Source organism: Fonsecaea pedrosoi (assembly GCF_000835455.1).
Source record: "Fonsecaea pedrosoi CBS 271.37 unplaced genomic scaffold supercont1.8, whole genome shotgun sequence".
Lineage (NCBI taxonomy): Eukaryota > Fungi > Ascomycota > Eurotiomycetes > Chaetothyriales > Herpotrichiellaceae > Fonsecaea > Fonsecaea pedrosoi.
Window position 1 is genome coordinate 800,886 of NW_013550608.1, and position 24,209 is coordinate 825,094.

General features: G+C 52.5%; 10 protein-coding genes across 10 annotated transcripts; 7 read left to right on the forward strand and 3 right to left on the reverse strand.

Annotated features, from left to right (window-relative positions):
* Positions 1 to 342: 342 nt before the first annotated feature.
* Positions 343 to 2,474, forward strand: Z517_11606 (uncharacterized protein; the record flags this gene model as incomplete). The annotated part of the gene is made up of 3 exons (XM_013423190.1): positions 343 to 518; positions 569 to 1,121; positions 1,182 to 2,474. 3 exons carry the CDS (start codon positions 343 to 345, stop codon positions 2,472 to 2,474), a joined length of 2,022 nt encoding a protein of 673 aa, XP_013278644.1.
* An 823-nt stretch (positions 2,475 to 3,297) lies between these two features.
* Positions 3,298 to 4,960, forward strand: Z517_11607 (uncharacterized protein; the record flags this gene model as incomplete). The annotated part of the gene is made up of 4 exons (XM_013423191.1): positions 3,298 to 3,477; positions 3,580 to 4,467; positions 4,525 to 4,634; positions 4,690 to 4,960. 4 exons carry the CDS (start codon positions 3,298 to 3,300, stop codon positions 4,958 to 4,960), a joined length of 1,449 nt encoding a protein of 482 aa, XP_013278645.1.
* A 2,810-nt stretch (positions 4,961 to 7,770) lies between these two features.
* Z517_11608 (uncharacterized protein) lies at positions 7,771 to 8,397 on the forward strand (the record flags this gene model as incomplete). The annotated part of the gene is made up of 2 exons (XM_013423192.1): positions 7,771 to 8,110; positions 8,279 to 8,397. 2 exons carry the CDS (start codon positions 7,771 to 7,773, stop codon positions 8,395 to 8,397), a joined length of 459 nt encoding a protein of 152 aa, XP_013278646.1.
* A 597-nt stretch (positions 8,398 to 8,994) lies between these two features.
* On the reverse strand, positions 8,995 to 10,393 carry Z517_11609 (uncharacterized protein; the record flags this gene model as incomplete). The annotated part of the gene is made up of 2 exons (XM_013423193.1): positions 8,995 to 10,044; positions 10,100 to 10,393. The coding sequence occupies 2 exons, from the start codon at positions 10,391 to 10,393 to the stop codon at positions 8,995 to 8,997; spliced, it is 1,344 nt and encodes a 447-aa protein (XP_013278647.1).
* A 383-nt stretch (positions 10,394 to 10,776) lies between these two features.
* On the forward strand, positions 10,777 to 11,159 carry Z517_11610 (uncharacterized protein; the record flags this gene model as incomplete). Its single annotated transcript, XM_013423194.1, has 2 exons — positions 10,777 to 11,011; positions 11,065 to 11,159. 2 exons carry the CDS (start codon positions 10,777 to 10,779, stop codon positions 11,157 to 11,159), a joined length of 330 nt encoding a protein of 109 aa, XP_013278648.1.
* A 152-nt stretch (positions 11,160 to 11,311) lies between these two features.
* Positions 11,312 to 12,454, reverse strand: Z517_11611 (pre-mRNA-splicing factor slt11; the record flags this gene model as incomplete). The annotated part of the gene is made up of 1 exon (XM_013423195.1): positions 11,312 to 12,454. The coding sequence occupies one exon, from the start codon at positions 12,452 to 12,454 to the stop codon at positions 11,312 to 11,314; it is 1,143 nt and encodes a 380-aa protein (XP_013278649.1).
* Positions 12,455 to 13,011: 557 nt separating this feature from the next.
* Z517_11612 (uncharacterized protein) lies at positions 13,012 to 14,220 on the forward strand (the record flags this gene model as incomplete). The annotated part of the gene is made up of 2 exons (XM_013423196.1): positions 13,012 to 13,268; positions 13,323 to 14,220. The coding sequence occupies 2 exons, from the start codon at positions 13,012 to 13,014 to the stop codon at positions 14,218 to 14,220; spliced, it is 1,155 nt and encodes a 384-aa protein (XP_013278650.1).
* A 1,589-nt stretch (positions 14,221 to 15,809) lies between these two features.
* On the forward strand, positions 15,810 to 17,387 carry Z517_11613 (uncharacterized protein; the record flags this gene model as incomplete). Its single annotated transcript, XM_013423197.1, has 1 exon — positions 15,810 to 17,387. The coding sequence occupies one exon, from the start codon at positions 15,810 to 15,812 to the stop codon at positions 17,385 to 17,387; it is 1,578 nt and encodes a 525-aa protein (XP_013278651.1).
* A 1,085-nt stretch (positions 17,388 to 18,472) lies between these two features.
* Z517_11614 (uncharacterized protein) lies at positions 18,473 to 19,754 on the reverse strand (the record flags this gene model as incomplete). Its single annotated transcript, XM_013423198.1, has 2 exons — positions 18,473 to 18,701; positions 18,817 to 19,754. The coding sequence occupies 2 exons, from the start codon at positions 19,752 to 19,754 to the stop codon at positions 18,473 to 18,475; spliced, it is 1,167 nt and encodes a 388-aa protein (XP_013278652.1).
* Positions 19,755 to 21,193: 1,439 nt separating this feature from the next.
* Z517_11615 (uncharacterized protein) lies at positions 21,194 to 24,106 on the forward strand (the record flags this gene model as incomplete). The annotated part of the gene is made up of 4 exons (XM_013423199.1): positions 21,194 to 21,460; positions 21,514 to 21,760; positions 21,817 to 22,310; positions 23,360 to 24,106. 4 exons carry the CDS (start codon positions 21,194 to 21,196, stop codon positions 24,104 to 24,106), a joined length of 1,755 nt encoding a protein of 584 aa, XP_013278653.1.
* Between the last annotated feature and the right edge of the window lie 103 nt (positions 24,107 to 24,209).

The following is a 24,209-nucleotide window of genomic DNA, read 5'->3' on the forward strand; positions in this document are numbered from 1 at the left end:
TGATGGTGAGGCCGTCTGCCATGACCTGCAATAGGCGTCTAGCTGTTCTCGGTTCGTCTCGGCAGGGAGAACAGAATAAGGCCAGCACTGGTCCGGTTGGATCACAGCACAGGACATGGCAACTACGCGCAGGTTGTACACAGTGGCGAGACCTATTGTCAATGCTTAATTAGAGCAGAGTGCCAGAGGCAAGTCCGTGAACTCACTATACCGTCGTTGACCCTTTCTACAAGGAGACCGCAGTCAATGGCATATCGGGCTTGGAATCGCCAGAAGCACTTCAACCTGCGACATGGTACAGCGTAGTTGGCCTGTTATCCCACAGCTTCAATGGTGTCTACCATGGTCGGCGGCGAAGCTGCTCCGGCACAGTGCCATAAACCAAACTTCCGAGCCAAAGAAGCCTGCATTACTTGCAGGTCCCGGAAAGTACGGTGTGACGTCTGCTTTCTCGGGGCGCCCTGTACAAACTGTGTTCATGCAGGCTTGAACTGCCTGTTGCACAAGAAGAAGCACCAGTATGGGCACACGAGGGAGCAATGACCCGAGATGCTAATGACTGCCACAGGCGCAAGGGAATTGTACCTGCCACAAATATCTACCCACCGAACGAAAGATCAACAAAGCAACTGCCAGAGTTCACCCCGACTGACGCGACGCCGGTTGAACAAGCCTCACATTCGGGCAGTGTGGCCGACGATTTCACAGCTTCTTTTACCGGGTCGAGGCACAGAAGTCCATCCACCCTCGAGGAGCGTGGGAATGGAAGCAACGTTGACCTATCGATACCGGAGTTTGTCTTTTGGCACGCCGAGAAGTTCTCGACTGCGCAAAGGGAGCATCTCTCCAGGGCGGGAGCATTGTCACTGCCGGATATGACAGTCTTGAGCCTTCTTCTCGAAACCTACATCGACTGGGTCCATCCGCAACTGCCCTTTCTCGAACTGAGCAGGTTTCTCTCTGCTATCAGCTCCAATGGCCAGACCTCGCAGCTCAGTGCTCTGCTGCTGCACGCCGTGCTTTTTGCTGGCGTCTTGTATGTCGATGTCGAGGATCCGGTGTTGACGGAACTGGGCGGCAACCCGAGAGACCTCAGGAATACCCTGCGAGCTCGAGCAAAGGTGCGTGAGATGCGTACGCGGCACTGTTCGTTGCTTTCATTGGCACTCACACGTTTATAGGTCCTGTACGAAGCTGGTTACGAGCAAGATAGGCTGAGCCTCATGCAAGCAAGCCTGCTTCTCTCCTTGGATAACTACATTGAGGTCGAGGTCAATCATGACAGCAAATTCTGGCTGGATATCAGCTTGATGACATTCCGAGATTGCACGGCTCTACAACCCGACAGAGAACTTTGGGATCCTCCATCTCGTCGACTGTGGTGGAGCCTCTACGTCGTCACCAACACCATGGCCTTCCGCGAAGGAAACCATAGCGCCCCCGAATTTCAGAGCCGTGCAATGGGATCCCCTAGCATTGCCAAGTTCGGCTCTCTGGTTAACACGAAAGTGACTTGGCCAAATCTCCCGGGCAACTCCTTCCTGAAGCAGCCATATCTGCAAAAGCTCCTGGCCGAGATATTCATCCATCGATTAAGACTTCAAAATCTAATATCGAAAATTATGGAAGAAGCAGCCGCCTTGGGGCTGAACCGAGAGACAATCGGACAAAGCGAGGCAGGGGAACGTCAGAAGCATCGTCAAGACTTTGCGAGGTTGTTTTCCAGATGGGATTCCGAACTCGACAAATGGTGGTGCGGACTTCCAGATTATGCCTCCGATCTCAAGTCGGGTTTCCACTCTGGTGATACCATGCCGTCTCGGCTCCTTTCTTTTCACGTTGCAGTTACGGGGACGGAGTTTTTCAGCATTTGCAATGCTATTTACAATCTGTTGATGAACATTGAGGATCCCGCTTCCTTCAGCATTCTCGCCGTCAAACATAAGAAAAGCATGAATTCTGCAAAACTCCTCGACATAATCAGCGCAATGGACGAACGAGATCTCCCGCGATATCTCCTGAATCACGGCCTTGTCATGGTAGAATGGGCGTTACAACAGAGTCTGAGCTCCTCATACCTGTCCACTGCTTCAAAAGAGGTCTCTAAGCTACTCTTGTTGGTCAAGAAGATTTTGGACATCCGCGTTGCCACGGGACGGGACAGTAATCCCCTGACCCGATTAATGAAGAGCCGGGCCAAAGACTCGACAACGGCAGTTGGCTCCACCTCCGGAAGCCCTGGTGAATCCAGCCCTCTCATGGACCAGGATCGCGAAATTACTACCGAGATCCGTGTGGAATCACCGTATTCAGCTTTGCGGTCGTCATCGGAAGCCTCAATCCCTAGCGAAACACCAATCGATTGCGGCAATACTACGGAGGACCTCGATGCTCTATTCTCGAGCTGTAACGGCTATGCTCTCGACGACGATTTGATGTCCCCTTGCGATGACATCGACTGGTTCAAGGCCTAAACAAAGGAACGAGGAGGGTCCGGTGCAATAGGCATGTTTTAGTTTTACTTGTACTCTTACCGAGACCCATCGTGGAACTCGAAAGCGAGCTGGTCAAGGAGCGCAGCTTCAGACACTGGCCAGTATCAACTTTGAATGGGCACCTGAGCGTTTCCAGTATGGCGGCAGACATCGGTGCAGGGTTCTTGTGGCACATTATTTAATGGCTGTGCGGCTTAACAAACGGAAGGCGATTTTTCGAGAATTTGACCTCATACGAGTTGTGAGGATATTCGAGGGAAGTCCAGCATGTAGGAGAAGACAGACCAAGGTAACATCTTATAGTTGGGCTATCATTATGTCGAATTCGTCCTTGCTTCAATCGATATGTGAAGGCTCTGAACGGTTTCCCGTATTCATTTGCATCCTCGTAAGTCGAAATTTCATCCTTGCCTTTTTTTTATCACTTCATCTCACCCAGGCTCGATTGATGCTGCATTCAGTCCAAACGACAGACCTGTCGAGTTCTCCGTGTTCTCAAGTGTCTTGAAGGGTCGGCGTCCCCTAGACACGCTGTTGAACCAGCAGATGCGGCTATTCGAACCGAAACGGGAGTTGGGGGTCCAGGGCTGTTTATTGGTTCCAGGGCCCGCCATTTTTGCCGTCCATCAGCGGACCAACCGGACCCAGCACGATGCACACCGACGAGCTCGACCGCTGGGCGCACTTCATTTTTCAAAAAAGTTGACGTAAGAGGATTAGCGGCAGTCGAGCAAGCGAGCAGAAGTTGGGCTGCGGTCGGCTGCGAGGGAAGGAAGAGCACTCTTCCTCTCCATCAGCGAGGATGAAGGCCTATTCTTCAATGCGGACCCTTCAACCAAAAGACCCTAACGCCGAGGCCGCCGCGGCGGCTCTGGCCAGCAGCGTCGACGAGGCGGCAACCACCGAGGATGGCACTTCCTCCACCAAGGCCAGGAAGAACGTCAGCCGGGCTTGTGACCAATGTCGAAAGAGGAGAAGAAAGGTAAGCTTTCATGATTCTCGGCCGCAATCTGAGCCCAGGAGCAAATCTGCAGAGGGAGGGGGGGGGGAAGCAACGTCCAGCTGAATGTAAAAACGGCTCTAGTGTAACGCGCTCCGACCCTGTGCATCTTGCATCCATACTGGACGGAGGTGCACTTACGACATGGACTCCAAATATGGCGACCTGAGACGCAACCGGAACTCGGTCCAGCACGTCGAGAAACTACGCCAACAACAGGCCGTCCTTGACCGACTCTTGCACCTGATCCGGAATTCGGACGCTGACGAGGCCATCCAGGCGGTCAGAGAGGGTGCCACCTTCCAGGAGATAGCGAGTGTTCTCTTGGGTAACCCGCCAGAAGCTCCTTTGTCTCAGACGGGGGCAAATTCTTCGAGCGACACCTCCTTGGAAGATTCGTCCGGCCAAACAACGTCAGACAAATCTGACAGCCCCGGGTCAGATCCTGTCAGGTCCCCCAGGTCAGCGGGGGGAAAAGGCAAGGACGTGGAGCATGCCGTTGGGGGGTGGCGTGGGAAACCTGAGAAGCGGCTTCCAGCGCCTGAGCCGAGTGAGGAGACGGTCCTGCCTTCCGCTGGAGAATCCTATACCTCTGCAGGTATACCGCAAGGCCAACGACACGCATCTGGAGACCGAGTTTGGACTGGCTTGGCAGGACGTCTCACCACCGTGGAACTGAACAAGATCAACATGCCGATCTTTGGTTGCGATCCATTTCACATCGAGTCGGACGACATGTTGTCCAGGACCATCCTGAGCTTCCGCGACGGTGCCCGGAAAGCATTGCAGGGGAGTGCCAATGTCCATGATCTCATCGGAACCAAGAGACCAGACCTCGAGCTGTTCCTGCGGCAGCGACGAGAAGGAGACCCCCACACTGCCTGGACCTGGGCCTGCGAGCTGGCGAAAGCGTATCCATTGCCATTGACGGTGCAATTGACCGGGATCTTTGTTGCCGGGATCCAAATGCGGGTGTGTTGTTGAGTTTGCCCTCTGCAGAGTTCGTTTTGAATACTTAGTGAAACCCAGTATTTCATTCATCCATGCAAAGAAACATATGAGGACTTGCCTGTGATGTTAAGACCCATGAAGCAGCAATACACGCAACCACACGCTGCAGGAGCTGACATCTGTGCAATGTGAGTACCTGTCTCGACACAGCCATGAACGGGGCTGACCCGAGGGTCTATATAGACCTCCCGTCAAGCAGTATCTTCTTTCTCATTGGGACTCGTACGCCTCGCTCTTAGCGGCCGGGCAATACAACAAATGGCCGTACAGTAACAAGGCGTGTTTCGGCATGGACCGGACCAGAAATAAACCCACACTCTCGACGGCGTTTCTTGAACACATATCAGACCCCAAGAACCACACTGTCGGGCCCAAGATACTGGAACTCGTGCCAGAGGCGGCGGAGTATGTGAACCACGAGGAAGGCTTGACAGGCCATGATGATGCACGATAAATGTATCTTGGACCGTGTCGTGCTGGAGGACGAAGGCCTTTTTGGGATGTAGCCCCTTGACTCCAAGGTCACTCGCTACTGAGAGGAAGGCGTGGGGTGAAAAACGAATCTGACTGTCAGAAGGGGGGGGGAACCCTCGACTTTAATTAGCCTTTTAAAAAAGTCGGCTACATACCTTTAGTGGGAAATTGGAGGTGTTATGGTCTTGAACTCGGTTCTTTTTCCCATCAGCCATCTATACCTCTTGGAGACAAAAGGGCCAAAGAGGGAAGGGTTTCAATGGAACTTGCCGGCGCAAAGAGGGTGGGTCATGGCTGCATTGGCAACACATCCCTCCGTATGTACCGTAAGTTGAGACGAGAGTTGGGGTGAGTTGGGTGACTTAGTTTCTGGAACCATCTGTGAATTAGCGGACCCTATTGTCCTCGAGATCGGAATTAGCATGAGATCTCACAATCCCAATGCGGTCGTGCTCCGCTATTTGTCCTTGTGTCCCGGCGGAATGAGCGATCTGATTGGTTGGGGAGACCAGGGGAGATGTAGTTCCGACTCTTGGCGGCGGAATTGGGGGCACCACCTCTTCAGGAATCAGGACGACTCGTTGAGAAGCGCACAATTGCTCGCTAAATAAAACCCCTACTTGTTCAGACCTGGTACGAGGTTACCACTTGGAGCATGAACTGCTTGCATGTACGTAGCTGACCCTTTAACGAACCCTTGTTTGAAACCACCACATCACAACACGCCCGGCTACACCCACAAACCTTCTCGTCTGGATATCCACGTGTTGGCATGAAGAAATAATCATCGAAGAGTCAAGAACCTATCCAGCAAAATGGTAGACTGGGCCACCAAGACGTCTCAAGGTCCCGAGAAATCAGCGAATGCCTAGCAACCACAATTGACACGGTGCGGGGATCAGTCCGCGAGTTCAGCTGGTGAGTGGTGACTACTCCTGATGACCGGCTCTTATCCGGGCGTGGAAAATTGTGATTCGTTCTCCTAATTTTGTCGGTCTTCAAGTTCTGCAGGTAGTGGTTCGCCGTTTTACTCGGGCCATTGGAAGGGGAAAAAAATTCAACACATTGACAAGTCACTCACTACCCATGGCGGATAGGGGGACGTACATTGGCAGGGGCATTTCTGTTCCGGCTTCGGCGTCAACTGGTTAAGACAATCTCCGGGATTATGGGCGTCGTTGCTGGCTACACGGACGGCATCAGACTTGCACAATCCTCGCCGCTTAGTTGTCTGCATATTCTGCCTGTCAGCATGGCACTGTGCGACATTTCAGTCCCGGATACGCCATTCATATCCAAAAGCCGCTGCAGCACGCAAGCCCGTCTATCATTGCCATCACATGGCGAAAAGGTGTATACAACTAGGTAGGTACTTCCAATGGAAAGCAAAGAGGCCAGAAGATCGAAATACAAATCAATTTGACCTCTGTCTCATTCCATACCCATGGTCACCCATTGCAGTTCGTCAGGGCATCACACCTTCTCGAACAGCGTCAAATCCTTGTTCCTCACGGTCTGTATCGGGACTTCCAGCACACAACCAAAGAACGCGTAGTACAGTCCAGCTTGGAAAGCCCATGAATTCGGAAAAGTCTCACCATACAGATAAGGTCTACTCCCCACAATCTCCGGTATTCGCATCGTAACGCAAGGCACGGCTGACAGGAGGACGGTAGAGAAGAGGCATGTGCTTTAGAGAGAAAGGGTACTGTCTGTTTAATGCCACTCACTGTGGACCGTGCAGTCAAGGGGTGAGTATCATATTCGAGCCTTGCGCCACCTATCGGGGTCACATGGTCACACCATGAGGTGAAGTTACTCGACTAGGGTTCGAGTCTGCGTAACGACCAAAACGAAAAGGCCATCCATCATGTCATGCCCTCTCGCATTCATCCCCCTCGACCCAAATGACAAAAACTTTGCCATCCAGCCCCTTCGATATGGGGGTGGATGGCAAGTGAAACCCGCCTTGTGGCTAGTTTTTTCCGTTATTTGGGGAGCCATTGACCTCCCCGCCTTCCGGTGGCAGGGTTCCTGATGACTTTTCCCCTTTTCCTTTTTGTTTCCGAGTTTCGAGGAACCGAAGGATCGGATCGAGGAGGATCGGAGGAGGAGGAATCGCCTACTTAAACCCAAGTCCGTCACAGTTTGTTGACTCTGAAGTCTCTTTCTCTCTTTTTTTCTTTTGTGGATTGTTGACTCTGAAAAGTCTCTTTCTTAAGTAGGGGTCTTTGCGATTGTTGACTACTTTTTCGAGACTATTAATCATATGTGATTCTTTTTTTTTTCTGGAGGGGGTCTGTTCTGGTCATGTGTAGCCCTCGTTGACGCCAAGGTTTGATATTCTGCTGGTAACATAGTGGATACATACAGACCCACTATCAACAGTCCACACTACTACCTACATGTAAGTATCTAACTAGTTATTCAAGGTCCATTGCGCTACTCGGGCCTTCCCTAGGCTCGGGGTAAAGTAATGATGAGTTGTGTGTCATATACGCCCATCTGGTACCCTGGGAATAATATTGGGGTAGAGGTGCGGGAAACAGAGTATGGGATCGGTTACGTCCACTCGACAAAGGTGCGGAGTCCTCGCATCGCGCAACAGGTACAAACCTTGACAGTGGCCGAGGTTTCTTTGAAGAGTGATGTGGAGATATTTAATTGATGACGGCCGTCTTCTCTCTATCGTTATAGGTCTCTCATCCCATCATCCTCCATCATTACGGCCAGAACCGGATCTACGACGACGACCACTACTATACAAGGCACTACCGATAACTCTCAAAAATGCCACCACCCTCTGCGGCCCAGATATCCCGCCTCTTCGCCCCCTTGGCCATCCAAGGTCGCCAACATGAAACCCTCGCCCTCCTCGCCGACGATGTCGACTGGACCATCTGCGGCCACGCGCCACCCATGTCCCGCCGCTACACCTCTCGGCAGGAGTTTCTCGACAACACGCTGAAAGTGCTCCGCGAGCGCGTCCTCACAGAGCCCCTGCGTCTCGAGGTGCGGAACATCGTCGTCTCGTCCACGGCGTCGGGGGGTGGGGAGGAAGGCAAGGACGAGGAGATTGACGGCGACGTGGTGGTCGAGTTGGAGGCTTTGGATGCGACGTGCAAGAATGGTTCGTTTTGTTATCCTCCTCATCCTCCTGTCTATTGTTCTCTTCGTTATTTTGGATCTGTCACCTGTCTGTTCTCCGGGGATATGATCTCGTCTGTTCGTTTATGTATATATATCATATGATATCTGACTAACTAACTCCCGCACCTTCGTTGGCTGGATCAACAAGGCCTCCCCTACGACATGCGCTACTGCTGGGTCTGCAAGTTTGCGCACGGCAAAATAGTCCAGGTGCGCGCGTACCTGGACACGGACTTGTTGACTAGGGCGTTGCAGCAGAATCCGTGAGGGGTTTGTCGGGTAGAGAGAGAGAGCGAGGGAGCGCGAATGAGCAAGCAGGCGATTAAGCAAGCAAGCAAGCAACAAGGGGGTCAGGGAATCAGGGAAGCAAGGAAAGCAAGCAAGCAAGCAGAGAAGTAAGCAGGCACTGCGATGTCACACTCACAGGATGCAATGGAACCCCAGGGGTCATCTCATCAGCCCTTGAATGCCATGGCCCGGTGTATAGAAACAGAGGCTGGCCTTGTTGTTTTATAAGTGGATGGATGGATGAAGTCACTCGGTGCGGAGGGATTAATCCCGCGAGGGTGGATGGATCATTTGCTGCAATCATCTTGTTTTGTCACAGCGTCCCTAGCCAATAACTTGAACCTCTTGCTATCGCCTGCCTGCTTGAACCGATCGCTATGATCTATCCAGTATGCCTCGAACATGCAGCTCTGCTCGCGCTATTCCAAGGTGGAAATTTGCTTGGTGAATGATGAGAACTTGCCTGACGAACCTTGCAGAAGGTGCCTTGAATCATCACCTCTGCTCATCGGCGCCGGATGAAAATTGCCCTGCAGACCTTTCAAAGGATGCCTGCAATCGTGGATGCACTCCCCCTCATTTCAAGACCTTCAGGTCGCTCTCCTTGAGCTTCCCGCCACCAACCAAGCCACCCGTGGTCTCCGAGAAAACCTCCTTGACCTTTGCTGCGTCCTTTCCGGCAATGTTGAGTTTGGAGACCAACTCAGCCAGCTCGTCGGGATCAACGTTGGCGAGTAGCTTGTCCACGTCGTTCAACACATCGTCGATCTGCTTGGGAGACGCCTCTCCCGCCGAGAAGTAGTTCACGTCCTTGACACTGCTCTTGACGACGCGCTTGTTCTTCTTGACCGCATTCTTAGCTGCCTCTTTCGCCTTCTTGGCCACTTCCTTGTCCGCTTTTAACTTTTCTTCTTCCTCCTTCTTCTTGCGTTCTTCCTCCTCCTTAGCACGTTGCTTCTCTTCGGCCTCGCGCTTGGCAGCAGCCTCTTTCTCCAGCCGCTTCTTGTTCTTGTCTGCGCTGGCGGCCTTGCGGAACTTCTTGATTCTCTCGTCGTAGCTGAGGCAGTCGTCCACAAGCTTCCTCAAACGTGCCGTATCCTCGGTCTTGCGCTTGCGTCGAGCGTTCGCGTTCTTCTTCTCAATGTGTCGCTTGTGGTCTCGTCCTTCATTGTCATCCGGGACATCTTCATCCAGATACTCAAACGTGCGCCAACTATCGAAGTTGTACCAGAAATCGTAGAATTGCTCCACTTCCTCGCGCGTGCTGTTCTCGTCGCCGAGCATGGGGACAGGGGTCTTCTTACTGAACCTGGCTTCGCTCTGGAACACGGCGTTCCATTTCTTGTAGAAGTTTCCTGGCTTTTGCATGTCTTTCTTGGTTGGTGGCTCGACGTCAGCGGCTTCGTCAACGGAGTCCCACTGACGACGTTTGACTGGGTCAGTCAGGATCTCGTGGGCACGTTGAATGCATTTGAAGAAGCTGTCGTTCTCGTCACTCTGGCCAGCCGCGGCCTTCTTGTCTGGATGATGTTTGAGGACCTTCTTGCGGTGCGCCTTCTTGATCTGCTCGTCGGTGGCTTTGTAGCGGTATTTGGAGAGGCCGAGGACGGCGTAGTGGTCTTGTCCCTGCACATTTTAGTCAGCAGTGAAGCCAGAGGTCAAAGCAACGAAGAAATCTTACCTTCCAGTCCTTCGCATCTCTCGCCAGCATCAAGGGATCTTCTGGTTCACTGATCTCGCCGTCATCGTCGTCCTCGGATTTCTTCACCTTTTTGAGGGCTTCGAGACGTTGATCCTCGGAGAAAGTACGCCCATGACGCTTGCGGCGAGCGTAAGCAAGGAATTGCGCCCCGAATGGCTCAATCTTGCGCATCACAGGTGGAGATAGTTTGCCCAAGCTTCGGAAGTTAGGACTGTCATCGCCGTCACCCTTCCAACTCTCCGTTGGAGGAAGCACGAGGCCGTGTGAAGTCATGTCCTCGAAGAGCGAAACACGCGCAAGCGCTTCTTGTGCCGCAAGGAGAACGATTCCAAATTCTGCGATAGACTCGAGTACCTCTTGGGGGGACGGTGTGTGCGCTATATGAAATATACACAATCAGCGTCAATTGCTTGAAGCCAGGGAATTATTTTTTTTCGAGGGACTTCGACTTACCCATTTGACTGATTGGTGGAATGAATTATTCGGCTAACTTGTCAAATTGAGTGAGTGGGTTGGTGTTGGAGAAATTAGGAAGGAGAAGCGAATGTGAAAGTAATGTGAGTGCGCCGACTGTTGGGTTCATGTGAAGTGAATATCGTCTCTACAGACTGTACCTCACCTTGCATCCACCGGTAACTTCATTCTCTAAAATAAACATGGCACTGGCGGCCTACAGACACCTCCTGCGAGCGACACGGACCGCATTTCAAGGCGACTACCATCTCCTGCATGCAGCCAGAATGCAAGCCCGCACAGGCTTTGAGACACTAAGAACAATGGATCCTGACTCAGAGGAGGCAATCAAGGGCATAGCACATGCTGAGGGCGTGGCATCAGTGCTACGACACAATATTGTGCAGGGCAAGCTGGTCGAGGGGTCAGACGTCATACGTATGTGAGCACTCATTGTCAGGTTGGCAAGCAAGACGTTAACCTACAGGCAGGGCTCAATATACACGAGGACACAGAGAAAGGTGACAACGATACCGTCAAGAATCCACTCGGCAAAGGCGGAAAGGTCAAGGTTGGCGGTGTATGAACAAAAAAAAGAGCTCGGTTTCATTCATCCCTGTGTACATATAATGATACCCTAGTCGGTGGTTTGTCCTTGCCGTTGCTTGCCAGTCGCATGCCGAACCATTACGCCATGCTCAAACTGTACCAATAAAGAAGTCCCATACACAATGCAGCTCAATCACCGGCCAAACTGGCATAGGTGACTTCCCCTTGGCCTGGTGGAGGTGCCACCGCGAAACTTGAATTTCCTTCCTCTCCATTCTCGATTTGAGGTTGGCTATCGTTGGCTGCAACTCTACTTTGACCAGGCTGCTGAGACTTGACAGCAGCTGCGGTTTCCCGACCTTCTCTTGCCCAGCTCATTTTCTGATCCCGATCTGTATTGTCAAGTGGTTTCGGCTTGCCCCATCTGACCCGCAGCGGACATCCCTGGATGGCTGCTTTTCCTTGACAATGGGCTGCCGCAGCCTCGGCTCCTTCTCTTGTGGCATAGTTGATGAATGCGCAGTGGGCGCGGTGGGAACAGACAATAGACCGTATCTGGCCAAACGGCGTGAAGAACGTACGGATCGCATGTTCCGGTAAATCGTCCTCAACACCAGTGACAAAGAGCGAGGTTATATTAGGATCGGGGGGAGGTAGCCAATCTTCGGGTTGAGGAGGCCTTGACACCGTGACTGCTCTGGCGCCACTGGGTCCTGACTTGGCACCACGATGAGCATTTGCAGATTTTCTGGAATCTGAGGTTCTTATGGGGCCAGGTCCATAGCCACCTTGCTTCTGCTCTTTTGGTGGCGGCCGTTGGTCTTCGGATTGAGACCCCTCTGCTTCCAGTCGCCTTTGCTTTTTGTAATACGGCTCACTGTTCGCCAATCTGCGTAACAGATCTCTGGCTTTCTCATCTGTCTTTTCATATGCTTCAACTGCGCCTCGTCCTTCCTCTAGTTCTTTCTCGTGTTCTTGGGCGTAGTATTCTCGGTTAATACTAGATTGTGGGCCCGGTGCGACCATTTTGAGAGCAGCATCTCTGACTGTGATAGGCAATCCGAACGACAAATCGAGCATACAGCACTGGCAGCAGTTCTTTAAACGAGCACAAGTGAGACAGATGTTGGTTCGCTTTGTTCGGGCGGTCCGATCGGCTTTCCAGCGGAAGACAGTAAAAGGACGGGTGCATATCTTGCATTCGGCTCCAAACTCCTCCTTTAGCATCTGGACATAAGGGTTATCGGGCAGACAGTTCTCGCAGCTGGAGGGAAAATCGGTTGTTTCCCAGCCAGAGCGGTTCAGATCTTGCTTGATCTGAGGTGGCGCCATGGTGGCGAGCGGTTGTTTGTTGCAGGCGGAAGAGTGTGAATATAACAAATACTTGTTGTATTGATTTCAGGAAGAATAACACGAGTTCTCGAGTAAAAGTACTTTGCTGAAGTAGCGCTTGCCTGACAAATGCAGGGTAGGTAATGCGTTGTTGAACATTAAACTGGCGGGGAAAAGTCAGCCTTGCCAATTTCTCTTCACGTGCATTCTGTCTAATAATGCGGAAGGTTACCCGAAGATCACATGAGATTGCCCTAGAGTGGCCTGCTGCGGAAGGATTCAATTCCAGATCGGTGGGGATGGGAAATGGCATGGCCGACCCCTGCCAAGAGATCCAGTTGAGAATCAGGCCATTGGAGATTGCGCCGGGGAGACCAGACCCGGCCAATATTTTTTTGTACCCCAATAGCAGCACCTGCATACATCGCTCGTTGATTCCGGATCGTGTCACTGACCGCTTGTCTTTCATTCTTCCTAAAGTACATTTGAGTCGGAGAGACGTTCTGTCCCAAGTTCCCTCCCAGTTCGCGCTTCCCATACCCTACAGCCCTCTCAACATGGCTCCCTCTGCTACCTCCCCGGTACCGGCTCTCGAGAAAGAAGACCACGACCGCGATGCTGCTTTCAACAAGGCGCTCCATGGTAAATCAGCCGATGCTGCTGGTGGCTTAATGGCAATGCGCTCCAAAGATAAAGCGGCCCAGAAAGCTGCCGTCGACGAGTACTTTAAACACTGGGACAACAAATCCGCAGCCACCGAGACTGAAGAAACTCGCAAGGCACGAAGAGATGAATATGCTACCTTGACAAGACAGTGAGTGTTGGCCCTTCAAACGCTTACAACATGTCCAACTAACCGTGTGGGCAGCTACTACAACCTTGCCACTGATCTGTACGAATACGGTTGGGGCACTTCATTCCATTTCTGTCGCTTTGCCGCAGGAGAGTCCTTCTACAAGGCCATTGCCCGGCATGAACATTATCTCGCCCTCAAAATGGGTATGCAAGAGAACTGGCGGGTCCTGGATGTGGGCTGCGGTGTGGGCGGACCTGCTCGTGAAATGATCAAGTTCACGGGAGCCAACGTCGTGGGACTGAACAATAACGACTATCAAATTGAACGGTCGCTACGATATGCAAAGAAGGAGGGCCTCGGCGATAAGTTCTCTGCGGTCAAAGGTGATTTCATGCAAATGTCCTTTCCGGAGAACAGCTTTGATGCTGTGTACGCCATCGAAGCCACGGTCCACGCCCCGAGCTTGCAGGGAGTGTATGAGCAGATTTTCCGGGTGCTGAAGCCTGGTGGTGTCTTTGGAGTGTATGAGTGGCTTATGACCGACAACTACGATAACGACAATCCCGAGCACCGCGAGATCCGACTGGGTATCGAACAGGGCGACGGGATTTCCAACATGGTCAAAGTCTCAGAGGGGTTGGCCGCCATTAAGGCCGCCGGTTTCGAGCTGGAGCATCACGAAGATCTCGCCGAGAGACCGGACGCAATCCCCTGGTACTATCCGCTCGCCGGCGAGTTCAAATACATGGGTAGCATTGGAGACATTTTCACGATAGGGCGCATGACGTGGTGGGGACGAGGGCTGATCCATAAGTTCATTGGGGTTGGCGAGACCTTGAGAGTGATGCCTCCTGGCACGCAAAAGACGGCCGACAGCCTGGCACTAGCGGCTGACTGTCTGGTTGCCGGTGGGAGGAAGAAGCTGTTTACCCCAATGTACTTGATGATTGCGCGAAAACCCAAAGCTTGAGAAGACGACCAAGGACATGATATCGAAAAGGGGCGTTTTGGGAATAGTTGGTGGTGATTAGAGGTAGACGGAGGCATGCTTCTGGTGCTTGCTGCATCGACATAGCCTAATTTCGCCATAAGCATGTACATACTTGTATCCTTACCATATTGTATCTATGCTCGACAAAGTATCATGTTTCATGGTGGCGAGATTGGCTTCAGCACTCAACTTCCAAGAATTGGGTGTCGGAAACAATTGCCACCGGCGGAAGAGCGTGCGAGAGGTTGCATGCGACGGTGGTGATCGTCATGCACCGCCACAGTGCATTCGTTGGCATTGACGTGTGGCAACTGATGAGTTTGCGAGACGACGAGTACCCCGTGTGGCTCAATAATGCATTTTTCCTTTTTCCAAAAATAGAGGACTCACTCCGTGTATCATGAGCCGAGAGTGTGTCAAGAAACGCCATCCAAGAGAAGGACTCGATAGTTACACAGAAATTTCAATATCCGAAGAGCCAATTCCATGGGTGCAGCGAGAAACCTTTCAGGTCGAATCATTGCGATGGACGGGTTCGTTTCGGCTCGCCTGATCAACACGAACAGTAGCGGCCTGGTACCTGCACGCCGCATGATTTGGACCTGTTAGGTGTCTGACTGACAATCTGAAACTGATAGTGTATGTGGTATCCGTTTCAGGACGGGAGCGAGGCGCAATTCCGTACCACCCAACACCAGCCAGGTGCGTGGTACTGAGGGGTATTTGGTACAGGTCAATAGGTTCAGACGTGGATAATATGCGTAATGCAGTGGCTTGCGAGTAACGAGAGAGCAAACCTCAGTCGATGGAATGGGAACCGCAAGCTGGGAGGTTACAGGTACCTAAAAGCGCAGGCCAAGCAACCTCAAGCCGCGCCCCAAGGCTGAGGCCCCAGCTAGCATGGCACCCTGGCAACCTGGCACACCTGGTAAGCCCTTCTGTACCTCGTAGACCCCAAAACGATCACCCTAGCGGCTCCTAGGCGGTTAATACCAAGAATCCGAAGCTTTCCAGGGCTGGCCGCCTAAAGGAGGGAGGACCTGCCCCGGGGCTTCACTAACCAATGCGATTCGTTGGGCTGTAGCCGGTACATGGATCTGCCATTGACAAGCTGCTAGTGCTGCCCAATGCCCATAATTTCACTTTGATGCCATCCGTAACCATCCCGTCATCAAACCTCGCCAGCTGATGCCAGATGCTTCAAGCGCCTTTCCCGGACTGGCCGCTGTTGCCGTCATGGCTGCTGGTTGCGTCGCCCTTCCCCGTACTTACAGCCTACAGCACCTTCTCCTGGTGATGAGCAGGAAAGAAGCAGAGGGCGCAGTCACCACCCTCTGCCAACTCGACTATTTCAACTTTTTTGTATAAACCTTGGTTGACTCTTGATTCTTTCTTCCTCGCGTCACAGTCCTTTCAGTTACTGTTTTTACATGTAGCATCATCATCACTTTCGTCAGCATCACCATTCCCATCGTCGTTCCTTTCCTTTTGGCTTTCTTTGGCTTCATATCTCTAATACCCCGGTTGTTGCTACATCCTCAGGACTTTTGTCTGTCACTGTCCTCATCATGGGCAAGTTTGCAGCGGCTGCCCTCGGAGCAGCAACTCTGCTCGCCTCCATCCTCCCCGTAACTGCTACTTCTGGCACTGTGGGCTTCACCTTTGAGAAGCGTCGGGTACTTGCGCAGGACGCTCCTCATTTGACACGACGTCAATCCAAGACCATCAAGGCAGGATTGGACAACGAGATTCTTCTCTACTTCATCAACTGCACTGTTGGCACACCGGGCCAACCATTCTCCCTGCAAATTGACACTGGCTCCTCAGACATCTGGTTTCCTGAAGCTGGTGCCGAAATCTGTCAACAAAACGATGGTTGCTCCGAGTTTGGAGCATACGACGCCGATGCTTCCTCCACCTTCGCCCAACTTGATCTCCCAGAGTTCCAGATCCAGTATGTTGACGGCTCTCAGGTAGTTGGACAATACATATCTGATGTGTTGAACGTGGGCGGAGTAAAATTGACAAACATGACTATGGCTGCTGCCCAACAAGCAAACACCCGAGCAATTGGCATCATGGGCATTGGGTTTGAATTGGGCGAGGCCTCTGCCTCACTTGACGGCTTCACCTATCCCAATGTCATCAACGTCATGAAGAATGAGGGCTTCATCAACACCCTCGCATATTCACTGTGGCTGGACGATCTGGACTCCAATACCGGCTCCATTCTCTTTGGTGGCGTTGACACAAACAAGTACCACGGCGACTTGGTTGCTCTTCCCATTCAAGTCGACTCGCAGACAGGTGTTATTGACTCCTTTACCGTGGCTTGGACCGGGCTTACCGTCACTGGAGGCGGTCAGTCCTCTGACGTCTCCCCCAGCTCACCCCAACCCGCCATTCTTGACTCTGGTACCACAGACACCTTGCTCCCCGACGACATTGCCAACAGCATCTTCAACGGTGTCGGTGTGGTGTCAGACCCACAGTTTGGCAATGTGGTCCGCTGCTCTCTCGCCAACGATGATCTTACCTTTTCGTTCCAATTCGGTGGCAAAGATGGTCCTGTTGTCAATGTCTCCCTGTCCGAATTTGTTACACCCTTGATTACAACAGACGGCTCTCAACCAACCTTCCAGAACGGCGACATGGCATGTTCATTCGCCATTGATGCTGCAGGGAACGATCCCATCCTGTTTGGCGACTCTTTCCTTCGCAGTGCCTATGTTGTTTACGATCTTGAAAACAACGAAATCGGTCTGGCTCAGACAAACTTTGACGCTACTGACGCCAACTCCAACATCCAAGCATTCCAGCCTTCGGGCAGTATCCCCAATGTTGTTTCGACCGCATCGGCCGCAAGTGTGGCCCAAACATTTTCAGGCAACCCAGAAATCACACAAGCCTCGGTCACTGCTACTGGGGCACTGGGTGGCGGCACCTCTAGAAGCGCGACGTTCAACTTGACGCCTGCCACCGCCACGAGCACGAGCACCTCTGACTCCGGCAGTGGAGATAGCTCAGGCAATTCCAATGCCGCGAATGCCAACTTCCGCACTATTCCTGTTGAGAGGACTGGTTTGTTGGCGGCGGGTGTTGTGGTGGTGGGACTTTTCTTTGGTGGTGGCTTGATGTTGTTCTAAACCAGCGACTGGCGTCTTTTTTGCGTTGTTATGAAAATGAATGTTGATACGCACTCGGTAGAAACGGGATTGGCTTTGTTGGACGGCGGTGTCTTTGGGCATCAGTGGGACTCGGTCTCGGTCTCGAGGTTATCGGGCTACAGGACCGGAAGGGAGTGCTCATGACGATTATTCTTAGAATGATACACCAAAACACAAAATAAATATGCATAACCCCAACCTACTTTCTCTGCGTCATTGTCTTTGTGAGTCACGTAATGTCTAGGCTTTATGTGTGCAAATCAAGCGTGCCATCGAAAGAATGTATCTCATGGATCAGCCTGCACGTGATATCTGCCTGTCCTCGACGAAGCACCTCGACCCTTTTGAAACGACGGGATTGGGACTATCAAGGTGTTTCATCATCATCGTATATATTGTAAACAGGTTCGTAAAGATACGCTAAACATTTAAATCAGGTCGTCTTCTTCTTCTTCGTCAGCCCCTCTATCTTATGCGATGCTGTCGGGTTCAGGCCTTTCCTCTTGGGACTAACAGCCGATGAGCTTATCAGACCATCAGGCCTTTGATCCACGGTGGCACCACACTCGTTCAGCGACGCGTGAAGGTGAAGAAGAAGAGGAGGAGGGAGAAAAAGGAGGAGGAAGTAGAAGTAAAAGAAGAGACAGGAATGGAAATAGAAAAAGTCTATTTTCGTGATCGATTGACGGATCGCAAGAACTTCCTGCTCCCTCTTCCCCAACTTCCACCATCATTTCGCATCGTGCATCGTGCATCGTGCATCTTGGAGAAGTAGCAATTGGTTCTGCCGCTTCATCATGTGGTATGTATGGTACGCACAGTGGCAATGGAGTTGGACTTTGTTTGCGCGAGTCAAGTCTTTGTGAGATCGTGGACGTCGTATATTTCATCCGTTCGTGGTGTCGCGGTGATGGGCTGCGGGTTGTGGGTTCAGACATTAAACGTGATAGTTTGTGTTTTTTGTATGAAGATTATCGGTGTCGTTGCAGGTATCGGGCAGGTTGTTCAGAAACAGGACATCTGAACCTTGGTACCCTCCCTCACACTCTGGTCCAGGTCGACGGTTACTCTCGGACTGTCTCGAGCGGGCTGTGCGGAAAACTCGCCCCGTCTCCGTTGAGGCTGCCCAGGCTGGTCGTGTTCGTCAACCACGGCATGCTCCGCCTGTCAGCATCGCCCTGGTCATCGTCGCCGTCAATCTCCATTCCCACTTCGTTATCGTCGGGAACCTTGATGTCGAGCAGTCTCTCGGCGTTTTTGTACGCGATTGCTTCGAAATCCTGGTTATTTATCCTGGGTAGTGTAAGAAAAAGGTATATTGTTAGCTCGGTCCCCTTTCTGCAAGAATATACACTTGTCTCTTCTTTACACCACAAAAAGTAACAAAGAAAAGGGGGGTGATACTAACATTGCACTTTCTCTCAAAGCGTACATAAACTTCACGCCATCTTCGTGGCTGCAGAATGGATAGTCTACACTGTAAAGTACCTTGTCGGCGCAGCACATGTGGATGAGGCAAGCCATGGGGGCAAGGCTGAACATGCCGGCCGTCGTGACATAGATGTTCTCGTGCCAGACTTGCAGAAGATGACGCCTCGGTTTCGACGCGTGTGGCCAGGTCCGCTGGACGAGCTTGTGAATTCTGTCGATCAAAAAGGGTAGCGTCTCGCCCATGTGGCCCAGCAGGAGTTTCAAGTGCCGATGCGTGTCAAAGAGCTTGCTTGCGAAGAGCCGCAAAACATGCAGTGCCACGTCGCTGTGCCAATGGAATCCGTGGTTGGCAAGGAAGTTTGAAATCTGGGGTGAATAGTTCCCATGGAACGATGGCGCAACTGTTGACTCACTGATAGGCTGTGGTATCGCGTGGAGGTAGACAGGGACGTCGAGCTTCTCATGGGCAGCGAAAATGGGCCAGAAAAAGGAATCATCATAGTAGCGACCCTCGGCGGTGTTGTCAACAAGGCTGCCCACGAATTCAAGCTGTGAGACACACCGGTCGAGTTCCTTCGCCGCTTCCTCGGGGTATAGCATTGGTAGCATGGCGAAGGCAGCGAAGCGGTTCGGGGAGGACGACGCCTTGATGGCTTCGTATAGTTCGTCGTTCGCTTTTGTACAGACATCGGGCGGGATGGGGATAGTGTTTGGTCGATGGGAAATGACTTGAAGACTAACACGGCCATTATCCATAGCCTTGAGCCGTTTAGGGCCGACTTCACGAAGCGCAGTCATGATGTGGGCCATAGAGTCCGGGAGACTCGTGTCGACGCCTTGAGAGGCATAGTAGTCAAGGACAGCCTGGGAGATAAAATGCTCTTCGAGCGTGATCAGGGGGATTTTGGTGCTCATGGTAGATTCGCGGTCTTTCTTCTTCTCGTCTTTCGAGGGGACTATCTGGGCGCATCAACCTGTTTATAACCAAGGTCAGGTAGATGTGGGGTTGATAGTGGCGGCTTTACTTGGGGATGGTTGAGAATAGCACCGTCGGAACAAAATCCCGCGGTCGATCGCTGCGTCAGGTAGGACTCTCCAATAGCTCGACGTGAACAAAACAACAAAACACTCCTTAACCTCGAACGGGAGCAATATGAGATGCCTGGCAATTTAGTACCAACCCCGCAGCAGAGGAGGAGGTTTAAGAGTAAGCTGTGTTACCGTGGTACGTGCTCCGGAGGGGGCTAGAAGACGGATTCGGAAAGGGAAGGGATGGGCCTTGGAACAATGGGGTTTCGTATATCCCAACCCTGCGAAAGACACACGGCGTCATTCGGTGATCCAATCAGGGCAAAGAACGCGTGTGGCGCCATGCAATAGATAGAAGTTGCTGAGCACCGCCAGGATTGGCCTTCTCTTGTCCTTTTTCCTTGGATCTTGCCGGCCGTTGGCGGATGCGGAGGGGGGGCAATGACAGTCTCGGACAATTAGACCGAAGGAGGAGGTGGCAAGGGGGGTATAGCTGATTTGGCCGAGAATTGACTTTTGAGAGATTCATATAAGACGAACCCGTCCGAGAAGGGGATATGTGTCTCGGGGAGAGGACATATACATCCAAAGGGAGGCACGATAGATATGGACGAAGGCCGTAGTTCAAGGACTCGGGTCACGGGAGGCAGATTGAGCGTTTCTTGACGTAGGTACAGAGACATGGACAGGTGCGCAGATCGCGCATGAGATCTGCTGGCCACCTGGGCAGAGTGTTGAGGTGGAAATCAGACATTAATTGCTCCATAACACTGGAATGGTTCTATATGACCCAAGAGTGACCGAAGACAGGAAAATAGAGAGTTGAAGGACGTTTAAATATCGAGTGCTGCTGGAGAACTGTACATATGTACCTAAAGAGTAATAAGTGACAGTGAGTGGGCGAGACGCAGTGGAGATGAAGAAATGGGGGCATCCAGACTTGGCGCCATATTGTGAGAAACGAGCGACAAGCCAAACACGCGCAGCATCATGCAGCCAGGCATTCAGCAGCCCAGCCAGCAGCCATCATCCCGTACCAACGGGGTCTTCAGCACCCCGATATCTATCTCTATGCTCACACCTGTCGATATCATTCTGTTGTTACCCCAGTCGCTCATTGTCCAAGAACATCATCCCCAATCGAGGCCCCCTTTGGGTCCCTTTCCACTGGAGTTTTAATACTCCTTCGAGAATCCCCGTGGCGCATCCCGCAGGCTGCGTCTGCTCGGCATAAAAAAGGCCCAGGCACGAGATCATCAGCAACACCCTCCACCCACCCAATTGTCCCACCTATACTTTTGTGAGGCGTAGACTCCTCTACATTGATGGCCTCCCAAGGAGGCCTCACGCGAAGGCGTGGTGCTGGAGGGGCCACGTCGCCCAACGGAGAAGACGAGTCCTCCAGCCGGGTCACATCCCCTGTCCCCAAACCTTACAACGATCGATCCCCCGAGACCGCCTACGAATCCAGCGAGAATGGCCACCGGATCGCCTATGACCCCCGAGACATCAGCGAGAGCGCAGAACGGAGTAAACAACCCAAGCTGACCCTGATGGAAGAGGTTCTGCTCCTGGGGCTGAAGGATAAGCAGGTAACCAACAACCACAAGATTCATAGAGAGGTATCCCTGACCAATGTCACTAGGGGTACTTGTCGTTCTGGAACGATAACATCTCATATGCCTTGCGAGGCTGCATAGTCATCGAGCTGGCATTTCGAGGTAGAATCAGCATGCAGAAAGACTCCTCGAGGAGACGGTTCCCACTTTCGGACAGAATCATCGAAGTCATAGACGACACCCTGACAGGAGAAGTCCTGTGTGACGAAGCTCTGAAAATGATGAAGACGAGTGAGAAGATGAGTGTCAGTTCCTGGATCGATCTCATGAGCGGTGAGTGTTGTCGTCACGCGGCCCTGCTGGTACACCAATTGACTTTGCGTACACAGGTGAGACGTGGAATCTGATGAAAATTGGCTACCAATTAAAGCAAGTCCGGGAGCGACTGGCCAAGGGCCTTGTGGACAAAGGCATCTTGCGCACCGAAAAACGAAACTTCCTCCTCTTCGACATGGCCACCCACCCCGTAGTCGACTCCGCAGCCAAAGATGAAATCCGCAAGCGTGTACGCAACGTCTGTACTAGCCGCACCGTCGTACTGCCTCCGTCGCAGTTCCTCCCCGCCGAGCTCGATTTCCGCATGCTGAGAACGGTGAGCATGGTCTGTGCCGCTTATGCAGCCAACGTGCTTGAAAATGCTCTGGTGACATTGGGTCATGAGGCCAGAGAGAGAGCGTTTGCCCAAGTGGACGAACTATTGGCAGAGTATTCACAGTGGCCCTTTGCAAAGAGGACCGGTGGACAACAGGGAATTGGAGCAAATATTGGCCAGGTGATTGCAGACGAGGTCGAGAAGAACAAGGACAAGGAATTACAACTTGAGGTGAGTAGAACCCCTGAAGCCTGCCAGCATCATTATTGCAACCCAGACTCATTCAACCGTCTAGGTTGTTGCGGCTTGTTTGAGCGTTTTTACCAGGCTGGACTCACTGCTATAAGATTGACAAAACAGGATACTTTGGGCGAGAGGGCGGGCGCGAGGAGGCGTCCACATCTATCGCATTTCTCGTTGAGAGGGCAATGAGTCTCAAAAAGGATACCTACAATGTTCGCGTGTTGCACTTTTCAACCATGTCATTATCCGGCTCAGGCGCTGAGCTTTGCACACATATTTGGGAAGCCATCGTGCTGTCTCGTTGTCGCTACCTTTGCCTCTTCTACAGGGTTGTATCCCTATTTGATTACTTTCTTCAGACCCTCGGAGTCTCTTACCTGCATCGCGAACTCGACACTGACGTTCCAGATTGTGGCCGAACCCTTCTTTGTTGTACCTTAACTTTCGCAGGCTCCAAATGGATAAAGGGCATTTTGCCGTTTATATCCCCGGCCATTGTTACGGAACAAAGTCGCTGTCAAAGACGATCACCAGCAACACTCAGTGGCAGCCGGTGTGGGGACTCGGGGCTCGTGCCCTCTCTAGCAATAGTTCTTGTCCATTGTATCGACAAAGCTCATTGCATTGAGACTTTGTCAAAGACATGTGTGGTAGGCGAGTGTACTATAAGACACCGATCGACTCCCCTCGAGCCAATTGTGCTCTGTATTCACCTCCCTCTCAAACCACTGACCAAGTGATCTGCAACAAAACCAGCCTACAAAATGTGTTATACTCAATCTACCCTATTCACCTGTCCCGACTGTGGCGCTCGGCGGACCTCTACTGACCATCCAGAAGTCGACAAGTTCTGCTCGTCATCCAATGCTTGCTCGGATCGCAACCGCCGTCCCCTGCCCCATCGTGAAGTGATGTTGTCTAAGCGATGCTCCAGATGCCGCGACGGTGGAGAGAGCCGACACTCACATGTCCCAAGCACGCGTCAAGGATCTGCCTCTGTGGTCCGTGAATCTGAGCGAGAGTACCGACGGTCCCAGGCCCAATCTACCGCTTCCCGAACTTGGACTATTGACTCTAATACCAGTACGATCAGAGATAATCGCGAGCGGGCGCTCATACCAGCGACAAATACTGCCGGGTCTCGGTCTCGAAGAGAGACTTCACGCTACGACGATCGCGACGGGTCCCACGTCGCACACGACCGCGGTGACCACGGCTCTTCCCTGTCTCGATCTCGCACTGTGTCGACGACTACCCGCTCACGCGGGGACGGACGACGTGACAATCGTGACGGAGACAGCAGTCGCACTCCAGGGGGTAACAGCGTCGTTGAGTTGTCCGACCTGTTTGGGAGCATGAGCATGGCAAACACGTCTTCATCCCGCCGAAGCTACTGTGGTGATTCAGGCCACAATGACACGCCGGCGTTGAGTCTCATCACTCTTTTTACCTGCACCCGCCACAGCGTCGCACAGTGCCCCAATACTGTCGGGGCCGAGTCAAGACGCCGGGCGGCGACCGACGATCGTCGCCTGTCGAGGCCCGCCAGGCACGAGATCCCCTTCCGCCGGCTCCTCGCACACCATGACGTGAAGCGCCGCGATGTCAAGATGATCTACCACGAGCAGGACCACGAGATCGACCTCGAACTCCCCGACTGGTTCCTGACCCGTGTTCCCCCGGGGAACCTCGTGTGTAGGGACGATGGGTGGGTGTGGTCGGTCTGCGACGCTTGCTTGGCCAACGAGGGGGGGTGGCGCAAGTATAGCCACCTAGAACGATAGGTGTGTATATAGAGTGGGCGAGGGTGAAGAAGACGAGAAAGAAGAAGAAGAAGGAAATACGCGGAGCGGGGGCGGTTTCGAGCTGGATTCTCGAAAGTTGTGG